The 13,532-nt window shown below is 44.6% G+C and overlaps 1 protein-coding gene across 1 annotated transcript in view; it reads left to right on the top strand.

Moving 5' to 3' along the window:
• The window catches only part of CRACR2A (calcium release activated channel regulator 2A), an 82,786-nt gene that overhangs the window by 47,095 nt on the left and 22,159 nt on the right, over nt 1-13,532 (top strand). Inside the window, exons 11-14 of the mRNA XM_060247270.1 lie at nt 449-773; nt 5,022-5,154; nt 6,125-6,206; nt 7,140-7,254. Coding sequence (XP_060103253.1) covers nt 449-773; nt 5,022-5,154; nt 6,125-6,206; nt 7,140-7,254 — 655 coding nt within the window. The remainder of the gene's footprint in view (nt 1-448; nt 774-5,021; nt 5,155-6,124; nt 6,207-7,139; nt 7,255-13,532) is intronic.

Below are 13,532 nucleotides of genomic sequence, written 5' to 3'. Positions count from 1 at the left end.
ATGGCTCTGGGGGCGGGGCTTCCCCCACCGGCCAGCTGGCTGGGGGAGGGGGGAAGCCTGTAAAACCGGGGGATCCCCCTCTGGGACCTGGGGATTGGGAAGCCTAGGCCAAAATGGCACCTTCCTCTAGCAGTGTCAACAGCAACTGCAGGACTAGTCAGGGCACTCCCAGGCCAGAGGCTGGCTTGAAATCTACGAAAGGTGTGTGTGTGACAGGGATTGATACTGAAACTGAGCATTAAAGGATCTAGTCAAATCTAGCGGTAGCATTCACCACTTATATTTCATACTGATACTATCTCATTCTAAATTCAAATTTCACATTCAAAATATGAACTCAAAGTTCAAATCCAAGATTTTTCATTCAAGGTGTATCAGGAATTCCACCATGATCATGGTGTTCAGAACTATGCAATATTTGGCAACCTCTTCCTTAATCGTTTTCTAGCCAGTCTTCGGAAGAAGATGATACATTCAGCGTCTTGAGGAGAAAAGATTCCTTTGGCGTGAATGGGCAGATGTCATTAGATTCTGACTCTACTACTGAAGTACAACTGACTACGAAAAAGCACCTCCAGAGGATAATATCAATCGAAGAAGATCATCTGCCACAGCTTCTTGATAGGCCTGGAGACAGACAATTAGCTAAATGGCCAGAAGAAGAAGAAGAAAGTGTCTCACCAGAAACAGAAATGAGCAGAATCCAGATGAAAACATCTTCTGACCCTTGCGCTCCAAGAGGACAGCCAGTAGGAACAGAAGCACTGCCAAATGTAAGGAACAAAATGATATGGGTTTTTTTCCTTTTTGCTTTTGCAAAAGGGTTAGGTTTGAAACTGTGTGAATTATATATTTTCAGATCTCTTCATAGAGATGAGGGGCTCATGTCACTGAGAACTATTCTGGTGAGAGCATGTTCAACTGACCTTGTGATTTTTGTTAGAGAGCCAGTTTGGTATAGTGGTTAAGTATGCAGACTCTTATCTGAGAGAAGCGGGTTTGATTCCCCACTCCTCCACTTGCAGCTGCTGGAATGGCCTTGGGTCACCCATAGCTCTCATAGGGCGTTTTCACACTGGCCTTAATCGGCAGCGACGCCCCTCTTCACCGCGCAGGATCTGCGCGGATTTCGCACCAATTGCCGCGGAGCACCCGGAAGAACCGCAAAGTCCCGCGGCTTTTGTGGCACAAATGGAAACCGCCAAAAACCAGTTTCCATTTGCGCCGCAAAAGCCGCGGGACTTTGCGGCTCTTCCGGGTGCTCCGCGGCAATTGGTGCGAAATCCGCGCAGATCCTGCGCGGTAAAGAGGGGCGTCGCTGCCGATTAAGGTCAGTGCGAAAACGCCCATAAAGTTGTCCTTGAAAGGGCAGCTTCTGTAAGAGCTCTCTCAGCCCCACCCACCTGGGTGTATGATGGGGGGGGGGGGAGAGCTAAAGGAGATTGTGACCTTCACAGATTCAGAGTATAGGGCAGGATATAAATCCAATTTCTTCTTCTTCCATTATAAAGTATCAGTCCCAGTTTACATAATAACATGTTGAGATGTCTGGTTCTGGAGCCTGCAGTTATGTCTTCCCGCACATACTGAGTCACAAAGAGGAAGTGGTTCATCTATGTGGCGTCTGTGCATTCCCCACAGTGCCAGTTGTAGAAGATGAGAGGTGTTATGATCACCATCTTCAAGTACTTGAAGGGCTGTCATATAGAGGATGGTGTGGAATTGTTTTCTGTGGCCCCAGAAGGTAGGACCAGAACCAATGGGTTGAAATTAAATCAAATGAGTTTCCGGTTCAACATTAAGAAGAACTTCCTGACTGTTAGAGCAATTCCTCAGTGGAACAGGCTTCCTTGGGAGGCAGTGGGCTCTCCTTCCTTGGAGGTTTTTAAACAGAGGCTAGATGGCCATCTGACAGCAATGAAGATCCTGTGAATTTAGGGGGAGGTGTTTGTGAGTTTCCTGCCTTGTGCAGGGGGTTGGACTAGATGACCCTAGAGGTCCCTTCCAACTCTATGATTCTATGATGTTCTGGCTTCTCAGGATGTCCAGTGCTCCCCTTCCTTCCCCCTCTTCTAAAGTTCCTACCTGGCTGTCGTGTCTTGTGAAGACAGGGAGCAGGAGGGGTTGTTCCCCTTCTCTCAGCCCTCTCTTCTCACAGTGGAGAAAAACTGGTCATATCAACTCCCACCCCCCCCACCCCCCCCCCCAAAAAAAGAAGAAGAACAAGAAGAATGAAAGGACCTGTATATTACGATTCCAAATATGTGTGTCTATTTCCCATTCCTGATTCTTTCTATCCAAACTATAACTATTCTTAGTATTCATAGTGGAATCATTACAGCAGTTTTTAATTGTCTTTCATCTATATATATCTTAGACATTTGCATGGATATGGGGACATGCCCTAATAGATGAAATGCTGAAATTAATTATTGACAACAATAAAATACCCCCAACTTTCAACAAAGGCCTCAATTCAATTTTACATCTGCCAGTGTTACATTCACTTGCTATACATTGATTCTAGAAATTACTATCCATGTCCCCAGTCAACATGTCTACCTGTAACAATGAAAAGGGAACATAGGGAACATTTTATTATTCCAGTGTGAAGTAATCAAAAAAACGAGCTTACCAGCATGCTTCCAGCTACCAACTGGAACATACAAAACAACCCATCATCTGCAGTCAAGGACTATGTTACAGTCGAATGTTCTGATCTCTCAGACTGGACCGGCTTCAGGAAGATTGGAGGAAATTCAGGGCCAAAAACAAAAGGCATAGGAATATCATGGGCCAGGTTATCCCAAGACACCTCCCCCCCGCCATGATTTTTGCAAAGGAAGCTAAAAGTGCCTGTTTGTGTCAGGCGTAACTCCTCAGAAAAAAATGTTACGTGCTTGAAAACTGGCCACCAGCCCCAGAATGATGATGGAAGTTGCAGAGCTAGAAATGAAGGGAATTAGGACATCCTAAGCCAGGTTATCTTCACAATAGGGAACATGTAATAAGAGAGCTTTTAAGCAACCTGTCATGTGTCTCTAATGCTCAGATACCCAGTCTCCCTTGCAAGGCTGCTGGATGAGACACTCTCAGCCAGACAGGTCGGTGCCCGGCTTTTTGACACCCTTGGTGAGGCTACCTACTTGCACCCCACCGCCCTGCACAGCCACCATTAATTTCCCAACCCAGAGCTGGCAACCCCTCCCCTCCTCCTCCACAGACAGTTTTGTGAAGTCCCTCCCTAGAAGACCTGCCCCCCCCCCCAAGTGTGGCCTTTGGAAATATTTCATTTTACTTAATTTACATCCCCACTTTTCTCCCAAATTGTCATGAGCCCTGAGAAGGGGGAGCCAACAGCTGGCCCATCAGTCACTCTCCCCACATTCCAGGCACCGCAGGCTGTTGACAATCAGTCTCCTCCAAGCTCTCCCCCTTCCATCTCAAGAATGCACAGCCGTCTTCGGAAAACACTGTCAGAAGGCAGGCACGCAGCATGCCAAAGCTTCCGATCTCTTAGCCTTGAGTACTAGGTGAAATATGGCCACCCAGGGAGCAGGCTGATTGAGGTTCCCATATAACTCATGCCTGGGACTTGGCAACCTCGTGGAAGCAACAAGTTGATTCCCTGGCTTGCATCCAAGCTCCTTCCTGATTCCAGTTCCTGACCTGTTTGAATTCCTTGGCACCCTGACCCTTTGGCTTTGGACACTGACTTCTGCTTCTGGTTTGCCATTTTGTTGTGGTGACTTGACTCCTGCTTGGGGAGAGACGGTGGCTCAGTGGTAGAGCATCTGCTTGGGAAGCAGAAGGTCCCAGGTTCAATCCCTGGCATCTCCAAAAAAAGGGTCCAGGCAAATAGGTGTGAAAAGCCTCAGCTTGAGACCCTGGAGAGCCGCTGCCAGTCTGCGAAGACAATACTGACTTTAGAACATAATAACATAAGAGAAGCCATGTTGGATCAGGCCAATGGCCCATCCAGTCCAAAACTCTGTGTCACACAGAGGCCAAAAAATCTATATATATATATATATACACACACACACACACACACACACACACACTGTGGCTAATATCCGTTGCCTGGATATGTTGTGCAAAATAAATGTTTGCTTTTCCTCCCCACTGTGCCCCTTGCAATGTCCCTGTCCCCAACACCAAAATCTAAAATCTGTTAGGAAGTGAAAGTGAGAGCCAGGGATGGGGTGGGAAGAGCCGCCTCCTCCCCAAGGCAAGAAGAGCGAGGCCAGGCAGCTCGCTGTTGCTTCATCAAGTATTGCTGCAACCCTTTTGGCAGGTGGAAGAACTGATTAGCAAGTCCAATCTACTGTTAAATATTATGAGCAGAGGGATCGGAGCAGGCCCCGATTAAAAACAACAATTAAAAACACAGACAAAACAATAAAAACATTCCTCATTTCTACAGCTTTACAAAGTTAAGCACACCAAGATGGCCCATAAGCCTCAGAGCATGTTCCCAGGGTTCCATAAAAGTGCCCAAGATTGGGGCAGCGGGTGCTCACTCCCAGCAGTTACTGAACATACCAGGTCAAGGGAGTGGAGTGAATGGGGGGCAGAATAATGAGACACCCTTCATCTCAATCCACTTTTGGGTCAGGACCGACACATAGGGAAATAATGGTCTGCAGCCTTACCTGGGGATTGCTGCAGATACTAGCAGCAAAAGCAGTTAAAAGGTGGGTTTATAAACAAAATGGAGTCAAACCTTCAAGTACCTGAAACCAGGGAGAAATGTTATTTCTTTAACAAAAGGCTATGGTTCAGTAAAACATTTTCCACAATCCATTTATTAGTTTTTAAGGAAAGTACAGGCCATGCAAGGCATTGTGCATCTGCCTGAAAAAAATGTCAGATATTTTTCTCATTCTAGCAGTTCCCACAGTAGCTGTCTGCTACACAACTGTCTGTAATAAAACTGGTGTTTCATAAAATCTCTCAATGTAACACGTCACAGATACAATATTCCTGACTGAACAGCCCGTGTTTATGCTTGCTTAAAGGAGAAGCGGACCCATTCCCTCCCAGATCGCTTATTCAAGATTATTCTTGTGGGCAATTCAAGTGTGGGGAAGACTTCCTTTTTGAAGCGGTTCTGTGAAGATCGTTTTTCCCTAGGCACTGCTGCTACTGTAGGTAAGTTGAAGGAACACAGGCAAGACATGAGCACACAAGTGGGGTAACTGCCAGCATTCCCAGAGAAACAGTGTTGAATGTCTAAAAAGTTATTTGTCTGAGGAAAAAAAGGTATGTTGGCAACTGCCTTAAAAGTGTTCACATGAACAAGGGGCTCCAAAGTGGGAAATCCTATAGCTAATTCTGAACTTGACCACAGAGTATGGATTAAAAAATCCATACAGTTGACCAAGTACAGAATTATTTCTATAGCCTTGGTTTGCAGAAAAATCCTAAAAGTTTTTTTTAAAAATAGCTAATTTAAGTTCCCTGAATGGAGAAGCTACGTGTGAGTCTGCACACGCATCACAAACCCACTATATTATATAATACATCCATTCATGTGGACTCTCATGAGTTTTGGCTGGGATTGTCACATTTGCATATAGCATATCAATAGTTACCACATTTTGAATAGTCTCTGTAGATTACAGATTTACAGTTCCCAGCCTTTATAACATACAACCTGATCCTATGAAAGTTTTTAAAGGGGTGGTGGTCTCACATTCAGAGTTGTCTTCCTTTCTAGGTAAATATGTTTTAAAGTAATTAATTAGAAGTTGAAGGCTGTAAATAGGACACACACAGGGAGGTAGCAGGTTCATTTTACATGACTGTGTGAAGGATACATCAGTGGAGGATATTGCCACTTGTGATCCATTAACTTAAATGCATTCCTCAGCTGCATACGGAAGTCTATGAAGGGTTGAATGTATTTGCTGTGGGACTGCAAAAATGGCACAGGAAGGTACTTTTTAAGCACCTGACAGATTATAATACTTGTCTGGAGAGCTGCATTCAGTTTGGTTAGTCACAAATTATGCAGATATGCTTAAGTGTCATGTTGGAAAACTCTGTGTTCTCTTAAACGGATTCCCTTAAACTAAACCAAGTATGTGGCAATGAAATTTGTCCTGCATTTCCTTCGCAGGTGTGGATTACAGAGTGAAAACAATGGCAGTGGATAACAGTCAGGTAGCCCTGCAGCTCTGGGACACAGCTGGTCAAGAAAGGTGAGGAAACACGCTCATTTCTTAGGTCCTGTTCAGCTAGAAGGTGCATTTATAGAGCTCCCCCCCCTCAGATTCTTGGATTCAGGCATCCAGAAGGTGTGTTCTTTTCAAACGAATTCTTTCACAAGTACTGGATGCCAGAATTGAAGTGGCATTTGGCTTCTTGGGGCCAGGAGGACACAAGCTTCATGAGATCAAAGTCCATAGAAGGAGCACTGTTAAAAAATTTTCTTTCTTTCTTTCTTTCTTTCTTTCTTTCTTTCTTTCTTTCTTTCTTTCTTTCTTTCTTTCTTTCTTTCTTCTTTCTTTCTCTTTCTCTCTCTCTCTCTTTCTTTCTTTCTTTCTTTCTTTCTTTCTCTCTCTCTCTCTCTCTTCTTTCTTTCTTTCTTTCTTTCTTTCTTTCTTTCTTTCTTTCTTTCTTTCTTTCTTTCTTTCTTTCTTTCTTTCTTTCTCTCTCTCTCTCTCTCTCTCAGCATTTCTGTTTACCTTATGTCTTCAGACTCAAGGCAGTGACATTTGAACATTGAATAATAGGTTCAGACTATAGGACAGATAGCAGACATTGAGAAATGTACTTGCAGAAAAACCCAAGATGAAATTTCTACAAGTTTAACCACAGGTCTGAAAAGGACTGGGAACCCAATAAGAAACGATAACCATGAGGTGCTCCTCTTGTCCTCTTCAATGAGCTTCTCAATAGATTGGGCCCAAAAATAGCAATATTGGGCCCAAAAATTTGTGTTGTGTTGAGCTTCTTGCCCAAATGCAGTTATTTGAATGTACAAAGCATTTCACAGCAAGACAGCTGCTCTTGTCAGCTGTATTGCACATTTGTTTTAATGAAGTTTGTAGGCTGCCTTGAAATCCATATATGGTGGAAAGGTAGGGCAATTTTTAAATATATAAACTATATTAAGAGGTTATGATTTGCAGGTATCAAAGCATGGCCAAGCAGTTCTTCCGAAAAGCTGATGGTATCATTGTGATGTATGACATAACAGCAAGGAACACATTTCTAGCTGTGAAGCAGTGGCTGGTGAACATTGAGGTAAGATGAATGAGACATAAAATACAGTGCAGGCCAGGTGTGCCTTGAGACTTCTTGTACAGTCTCACCTCCAGAGAAGAAAGCAGGAAACAATGTGTTATATGCTCATTTCTGTCCCATTGGTATCCCAAAGAAGTAAAGGATGAATACATCATTGTTCTCTACTTCATTTTTTCTGTAATTCCACTAACTCTTTGGAGTAGTAGAACAAAGTTCAAGTCCAGCCTGGCACCTTTATGAACAACAAAGTTTGGTTCTGGGTAGAAGCTTCCGGGTGCACACGCTCATCTTCAGATACATACCCCCATGGCTAGGCACCTGCATCGATCTATGGAGTAGGTTAGGCTGAGAGAGAGAGCGATTTCCCCAGATAATTTCTCCAGCATTCAAACCACTGCACCACACTGATTCCCTATAATGGAATGTAACGGAAGGCACTATTTTTTTAGCATGCGTGTCTGTCTGCTTCATAAATTGACATTTGTATTAAAACTAGTTAAGGGCTTGTGAAGTTTCAGAATTAGAGTTGGAGAGCTTGCAATTCCTCTTTTTATTATACTTTCCCACTTCTGTACTTATTACGTTTGTTAACTTATTGTCCAATGACACTAAAAGGTATTTGGAATAAATTATAACAGCACAAAACAAATCTAAATAGCAGCACTATCAGCAGTAGAAAAATAAAACAGCCATGCTGACTGTGAACAAGATTCCAATTAACTATGCCTGAATTTTTTTTAATTGTTCAACAATGCAAACAAAACAATTAGATTGTAGAGAAAACGTTAGGAAAGTTAAAGCTCAGTATGAGCTTAGGCTGGCCAAAGATGCTAAAAACAACAAAAAAAGTGTTCTTTTCTTATGTTCAGAGTAAGAAAAAGAGCAAGGACATGGTGGGCCCTTTGCGAGGGCAAGGAAGTGAAATTGTAACGGGTAATGAAGAGAGGGCAGAACTGCTCAATTCCTACTTTTCCTCAGTCTTCTCTTCTGAGGGAAACGGTGCTCAACATGGCAAAAACAGAACATATAAGGAGGGTATGAAGTTCCAACCTAGGATCAACATAGGGATAGTACATAAACACCTAGTTTCTTTAAATGAAACTACTGTATTTTTCGCACCATAAGGCGCTCCGGATGATAGGACGCACCTTCCTCCTGGGGGGCAATCCGCTGCCTCTGCCTCCGATCCGGCGCTTCCCCCGCGCCTCCCTGCCTGGCTCCATCTTCTTTCAGCAAGCGCTGGGATCGCTCCACGTGGCCCCACCGCAAACCCAGCGCTTTATGAGCGCCGGCTGCGGAGGGGGCAGCATGCTTCCTCCTTGCCTGTCTGCCTGGCTCCACCTCTGATGCTTAAGGCAAGCGCTGGGATCGCTTCCTCCGCCATCCGATCCCAGCACTTGCTTTAAGCATCACAGCTGAAGCCAGGCACACAGGCAAGGAGATAGCACCCGCCCCCTCCACAAACCCAGCGCTTCGCGAGCGCCGGCTGTGGAGAGGGCAGCATGCTTCCTCCTTGTCTGTCTGCCTGGCTCCACCTCTGATGCTTAAAGGCAGGGAGGCGCGGGGGAAGCGCCGGATCGGAGGCAGAGGCAGCGGATCGCCCCCCCCAGGAAGGTACGTACCTTCGCTCCATAAGACGCACACACTTTCCCCTTCACTTTTTTTTTGGGGGGGGAGTGCGTCTTATGGTCTGAAAAATACGGTAAGTCCTCAGGGCCAGATGAATTGCATCCAAGGGTTCTAAAAGAGCTTGCATATGTAATTTCTGCGCCTCTGGCTATTATTTTTGAGAATTCTTGGCGGACAGGAGAGGTGCCGGAAGATTGGAGACAGGCGAATGTTGTCCCCATCTTCAAGAAGGGGAAAAAAGACAATCCGGGTAACTACCAACCCATCAGCTTGATGTCTATACCTGGAAAAGTTTTAGAACAAATCATCAAACAGTCGGTCCTGGAACATTTAAAAAAGTATGGATGTGATTACTAAGAACCAGCATGGGTTTCTCAAGAACAAGTCATGTCAGACTAACCTGATTTCTTTTTTTGAGAAAGTGACTACCTTGCTGGATCAGGGGAATGCTGTAGACATCGTTTATCTTGATTTCAGTAAGGCTTTTGATAAGGTTCCTCATACTATCCTTGTTGACAAGTTGGTAAAATGTGGTTTGGATCCTGTTACCATTAGGTAGATCTGTAAGTGGTTGACAGATCACACCCAAAGAGTGCTTGTGAATGGTTCCTCATCCTCTTGGAGAGGAGTGACAAGTGGAGTGCCTCAAGGATCTGTCCTGGGATGGTTTTGTTCAACATCTTTATAAATGTTTTGGATGAAGGAATAGAGGGAATGCTTATTAAATTTGCAGATGATACTAAATTGGGAGGGGTTGCAAACACAGAAGAAGACAGAAACAGGATACAGGATGACCTTGAGAGGCTGGAAAACCGGGCTAAAACCAATCGAATTTTAACAAAAATAAATGTAAAGTTCTGCATTTAGGTAGGAAAAATCCAATGCATGGTTATAGGATGGGGGAGACTTGTCTTAGCAGTAATATGTGTGAAAACTGGGTTAAAATCAATAAAATGAATTCAACAGTGTGATGCGGTGGCTAAAAAGGCAAATGCAATTTGGGGCTGTATCAACAGAAGTATAGTGTCCAGATCACGTGATGTGATGGTATCACTTTATTCTGCTCTTGTAAGACCTCATCTGGAGTATTGTGTTCAGTTTTGGGCACCACATTTTAAGAAGAATGTAGACAAGCTAGAACGAGTCCAGAGGAGGGCAATGAAGATGGTGAGGGGACTGGAGACGAAGTCCTATGAAGAAAGGTTGAAGGCGCTGGGGATGTTTAGCCTGGAGAGGGGATGGCTGAGAGGTGATATGATCACCTTCTTCAAGTACTTGAAGGGCTGTCATATAGAGGATGGTGTGGAATTATTTTCTGTGGTCCTGGAAGGTAGGAACAGAACCAATGGGTTGAAATTAAATCAAAAGAGTGTCCGACTCAACATCAGGAAGAACTTCCTGACCGTTAGAGTGATTCCTCAGTGGAACAGGCTTCCTTGGGAGGTGGTGGACTCTCCTTCCTTGAAGGTTTTTAAACAGAGGCTTGATGGCCATCAGACAGCAATGAAGATCCTGTGAATTTAGGGGGAGGTATTTGTGAGTTTCCTGCATTGTGCAGGGGGTTGGACTAGATGACCCTGGAGGTCCCGTCCAACTGTATGATTCTATTATTCTGGATGGCCTGAATCCACCCCTCCCCCCCACTGGAACATTCTGGCTGCTTGAGAAATACTCTGTGTCAGGCTCCACTGGACCTTCATCCTCAGAGAAGACCTGGCTGGACATCGTGGTCTTTCAGCCATTTCAAATACTCATGTAGGAACACTTTGGGACCAGACTCATCAGGCTAGTGGTGCCAAACTCATTCCTTAAACAGGAACAGATCTGACACAAGTGCCACTCAGGCAAGCCACTTAAAGGTCATGCATGCAAGACATTTTCAGAATGCAGAAGAGTGCAAATTTTATTAATAGTAATTTAGTATTAGTTCTAATAATTTAATTAGTACTTATTTTCATGCTAGTTACCAGAGCTATAAAGAACATCTGCAGACAAATTACTTAACTAATGATGATAGGTTTCATTCCAAACCAAATTTGTCATGCTTAAAAATTGCAAAGCACTCTTGGAAAACTTCATGTAGTTAAGACCGGGCTGGGGTGGGGGAGTTGGACAACCCAATACAGGAAAGGTCATCATTTAGTTACGAGTTCTTGATACCCAGCACCTCTTAGATCTTCTTCGTGGTCTCTGTGCTTCACACTCATGGGATAGTGCGCGTGTCCACCGAACCCTCATGGGGACGTTTTGTGGAGCCGCGCTCTTCCGGCAGCTCAGTCAGAGTCAGTGGAGCAGCATCAGCCAATGCATGCTCTTGTGCCGGGGTGTCCGTCGAAACGGTCACCATCGATTTTTGCGGGCGAAGCGCCGATTCGGTCAGAGCCGCCGACAGCCGGGCTGCACGGTTCTTCCTCATCTGCTTAGAGAAGCGAAGACAGTGCGGGCAAGCTTCTACGCGGTGTGCCTCTCCCAAGCACAGCAGACACAAGGAATGACCATCTGGAGGGGCAATCTTTTTTCCGCAAGCACGACAGCGCTTGAAAAACCCCCAGCGACTGTCCATAGACTGTCCATAGACAAATAGTCGCAAAAAAACGCTCAGAGTCGTCTGAGGGGAAAAACTGGGGGAAAAGAAGGACGGAGCACCCCGAAGGGTAAACCGACCAACAACAGGGAAAAAACCTCTTTTTTTAACAACTAACTAACTAACTAACTAACTATCTATCTACACTAAGGAAAATAAGAAACGGGCTAAGAAAACGAGAAGAAAGGCAAAGCCAAAACTCTCACCGACCGGGGAACAGGAAAGGTAAACCTCTCAGCGCAGCGGTCAGAAAGGAACTGGCGGGATCCCCGCGCTGGCACCGGTGAGCATGCGCATTGGGACGCCTGCGCATGCCCATTGACGCCGAGCGTGGAAAAATCCCGGGCTTTTCAGGTACCGATTCGGGGATCGGCGCAGGCGCACTATCCCATGAGTGTGAATGCACAGATGACCACTCGAAGATCTACAGTTACAGGTAAGCAACCTGTCTTTTGACTGCTCCTAAAGAAACTCCTGAAGTTTATTCCAACTCGTGGCTGGTCAAAGACCTCCCTTTTGGGTAAAGGCTGGATGTTACCAAAATAAAAGGATGGAGAGCAATAACTCAGGTCATGATCTGAAGATATTGCCCTATCAGCATCAGGGATGCAGGTTGAAAGTGCAGATGTCAGGTTGCCCCTCTGGCCTTCTTGGAGGAAGAAGCAAAAAATGGAGACCCCCAATGAAAATACAAAAACCTGTAGCAGTCCAAATATTTCTCTAGCACCAGGTAAGATATGCAGATCAGAGACAGAATTTGGTCCTTGTATTAGCAGTGTTCTAAGATATATTTCCACTGGTGTATAAAGTCAATGAAAGCCAAAGTGGGAAGCATTACCATGTCTGTTTCCAAATTTATTACCCTCCAGTTGACAAATTTCTCTTGTTATCATGGAGTTCAGGGGCTTTGCCGTTTTTATATTTCTGTATGCTGGGTGTCTTTGGAATGGGGGCAGGTGCACTGTGCCTGCTTCACCTTGGCTTTGCTCTGTCCATTGGAACCATCACAAGTACCCGTTTCTACACTACAGAAGGGAGAGAAGCCTCTGTCTCAAGGATGCTTTATCTCTTCTCAGAGACAAACTGCTAACTGTTTAATGAACAAAGGTGTTGGTGGGAACCAGTTTGTACTATTTTGCACAGGCTTTTGCACTGTAGTTTTGGCGGGCTGCATAATGGCCCAGATAAGATATAAAGGACTGGCCACCCCAAAGGTGAGACAGTTCTGACACAGATGGGTCTCACTACTGTTTCTATCTATCAATCAAGTCAGCTTTCTAATCACACTGGAAACCTTTTTTAATTGAGGATAGTCCCAGAACTGATACATGTGAATTCAGCTATTCTAAAAGCTAAAAAGGTTGTTGGCAGCCACACTTGTCCAAATAAAAACCTCCAAACAAGAACAAAGGTCACATACTATTTTGGGCTGTATCAACAGAAGTATAGTGTCCAGATCATGAGAAGTGATGATATCGCTGTCAAGCATGCGATTTTCAAAAGAACGAGTCAAGTAGATACAAAATTACGTTTATTGCTAAATCAAGATGCTCTCCTGGTACAGGACCTTGAGAGTGATACTAGAAATACATTGATACAATCCTTTTAAGGCATACTTCAAAGGATCCTCAAAGAAGGGGGTACGGAATGCCAGCTAACACATAAACTATCATAAATGTCTACGTTCCCACAATGTTATCAGTTTCTTGTCCATGCTTTCCCAGATGGCTTACACTCCCATTTAGGAATGCATGGGAAGGTGTTCATTTTTCTTCTCCCGCTGCTAGTTTCGTTTCTCACTATTCCACTACACAAGCAATAAAGCAAGGGGGGGGAAGATTAACAGAGACATACTACACCGACCCTCCATGATGTTTCACAGACCAGCTTTATGGAGGGCCCTAAAACCATAGATTACCATTGAGCTTTACCATGCTTGACATACTGCCCCCCCTTTACTCAACGTCAGGGTTTATGTGGAAACGCTTTGTAAAATTTGGTGATTAAATCAGGGGCCAATACATTCTGCTCTGCCACCCATTCATTTTGGCCGGCAGGGAAGTGT

The sequence above is a fragment of the Heteronotia binoei genome, chromosome 9 (assembly GCF_032191835.1).
Source record: "Heteronotia binoei isolate CCM8104 ecotype False Entrance Well chromosome 9, APGP_CSIRO_Hbin_v1, whole genome shotgun sequence".
In the NCBI taxonomy this organism is placed as follows: domain Eukaryota; kingdom Metazoa; phylum Chordata; class Lepidosauria; order Squamata; family Gekkonidae; genus Heteronotia; species Heteronotia binoei.
This window is presented reverse-complemented; position numbering and strand designations above follow the sequence as displayed.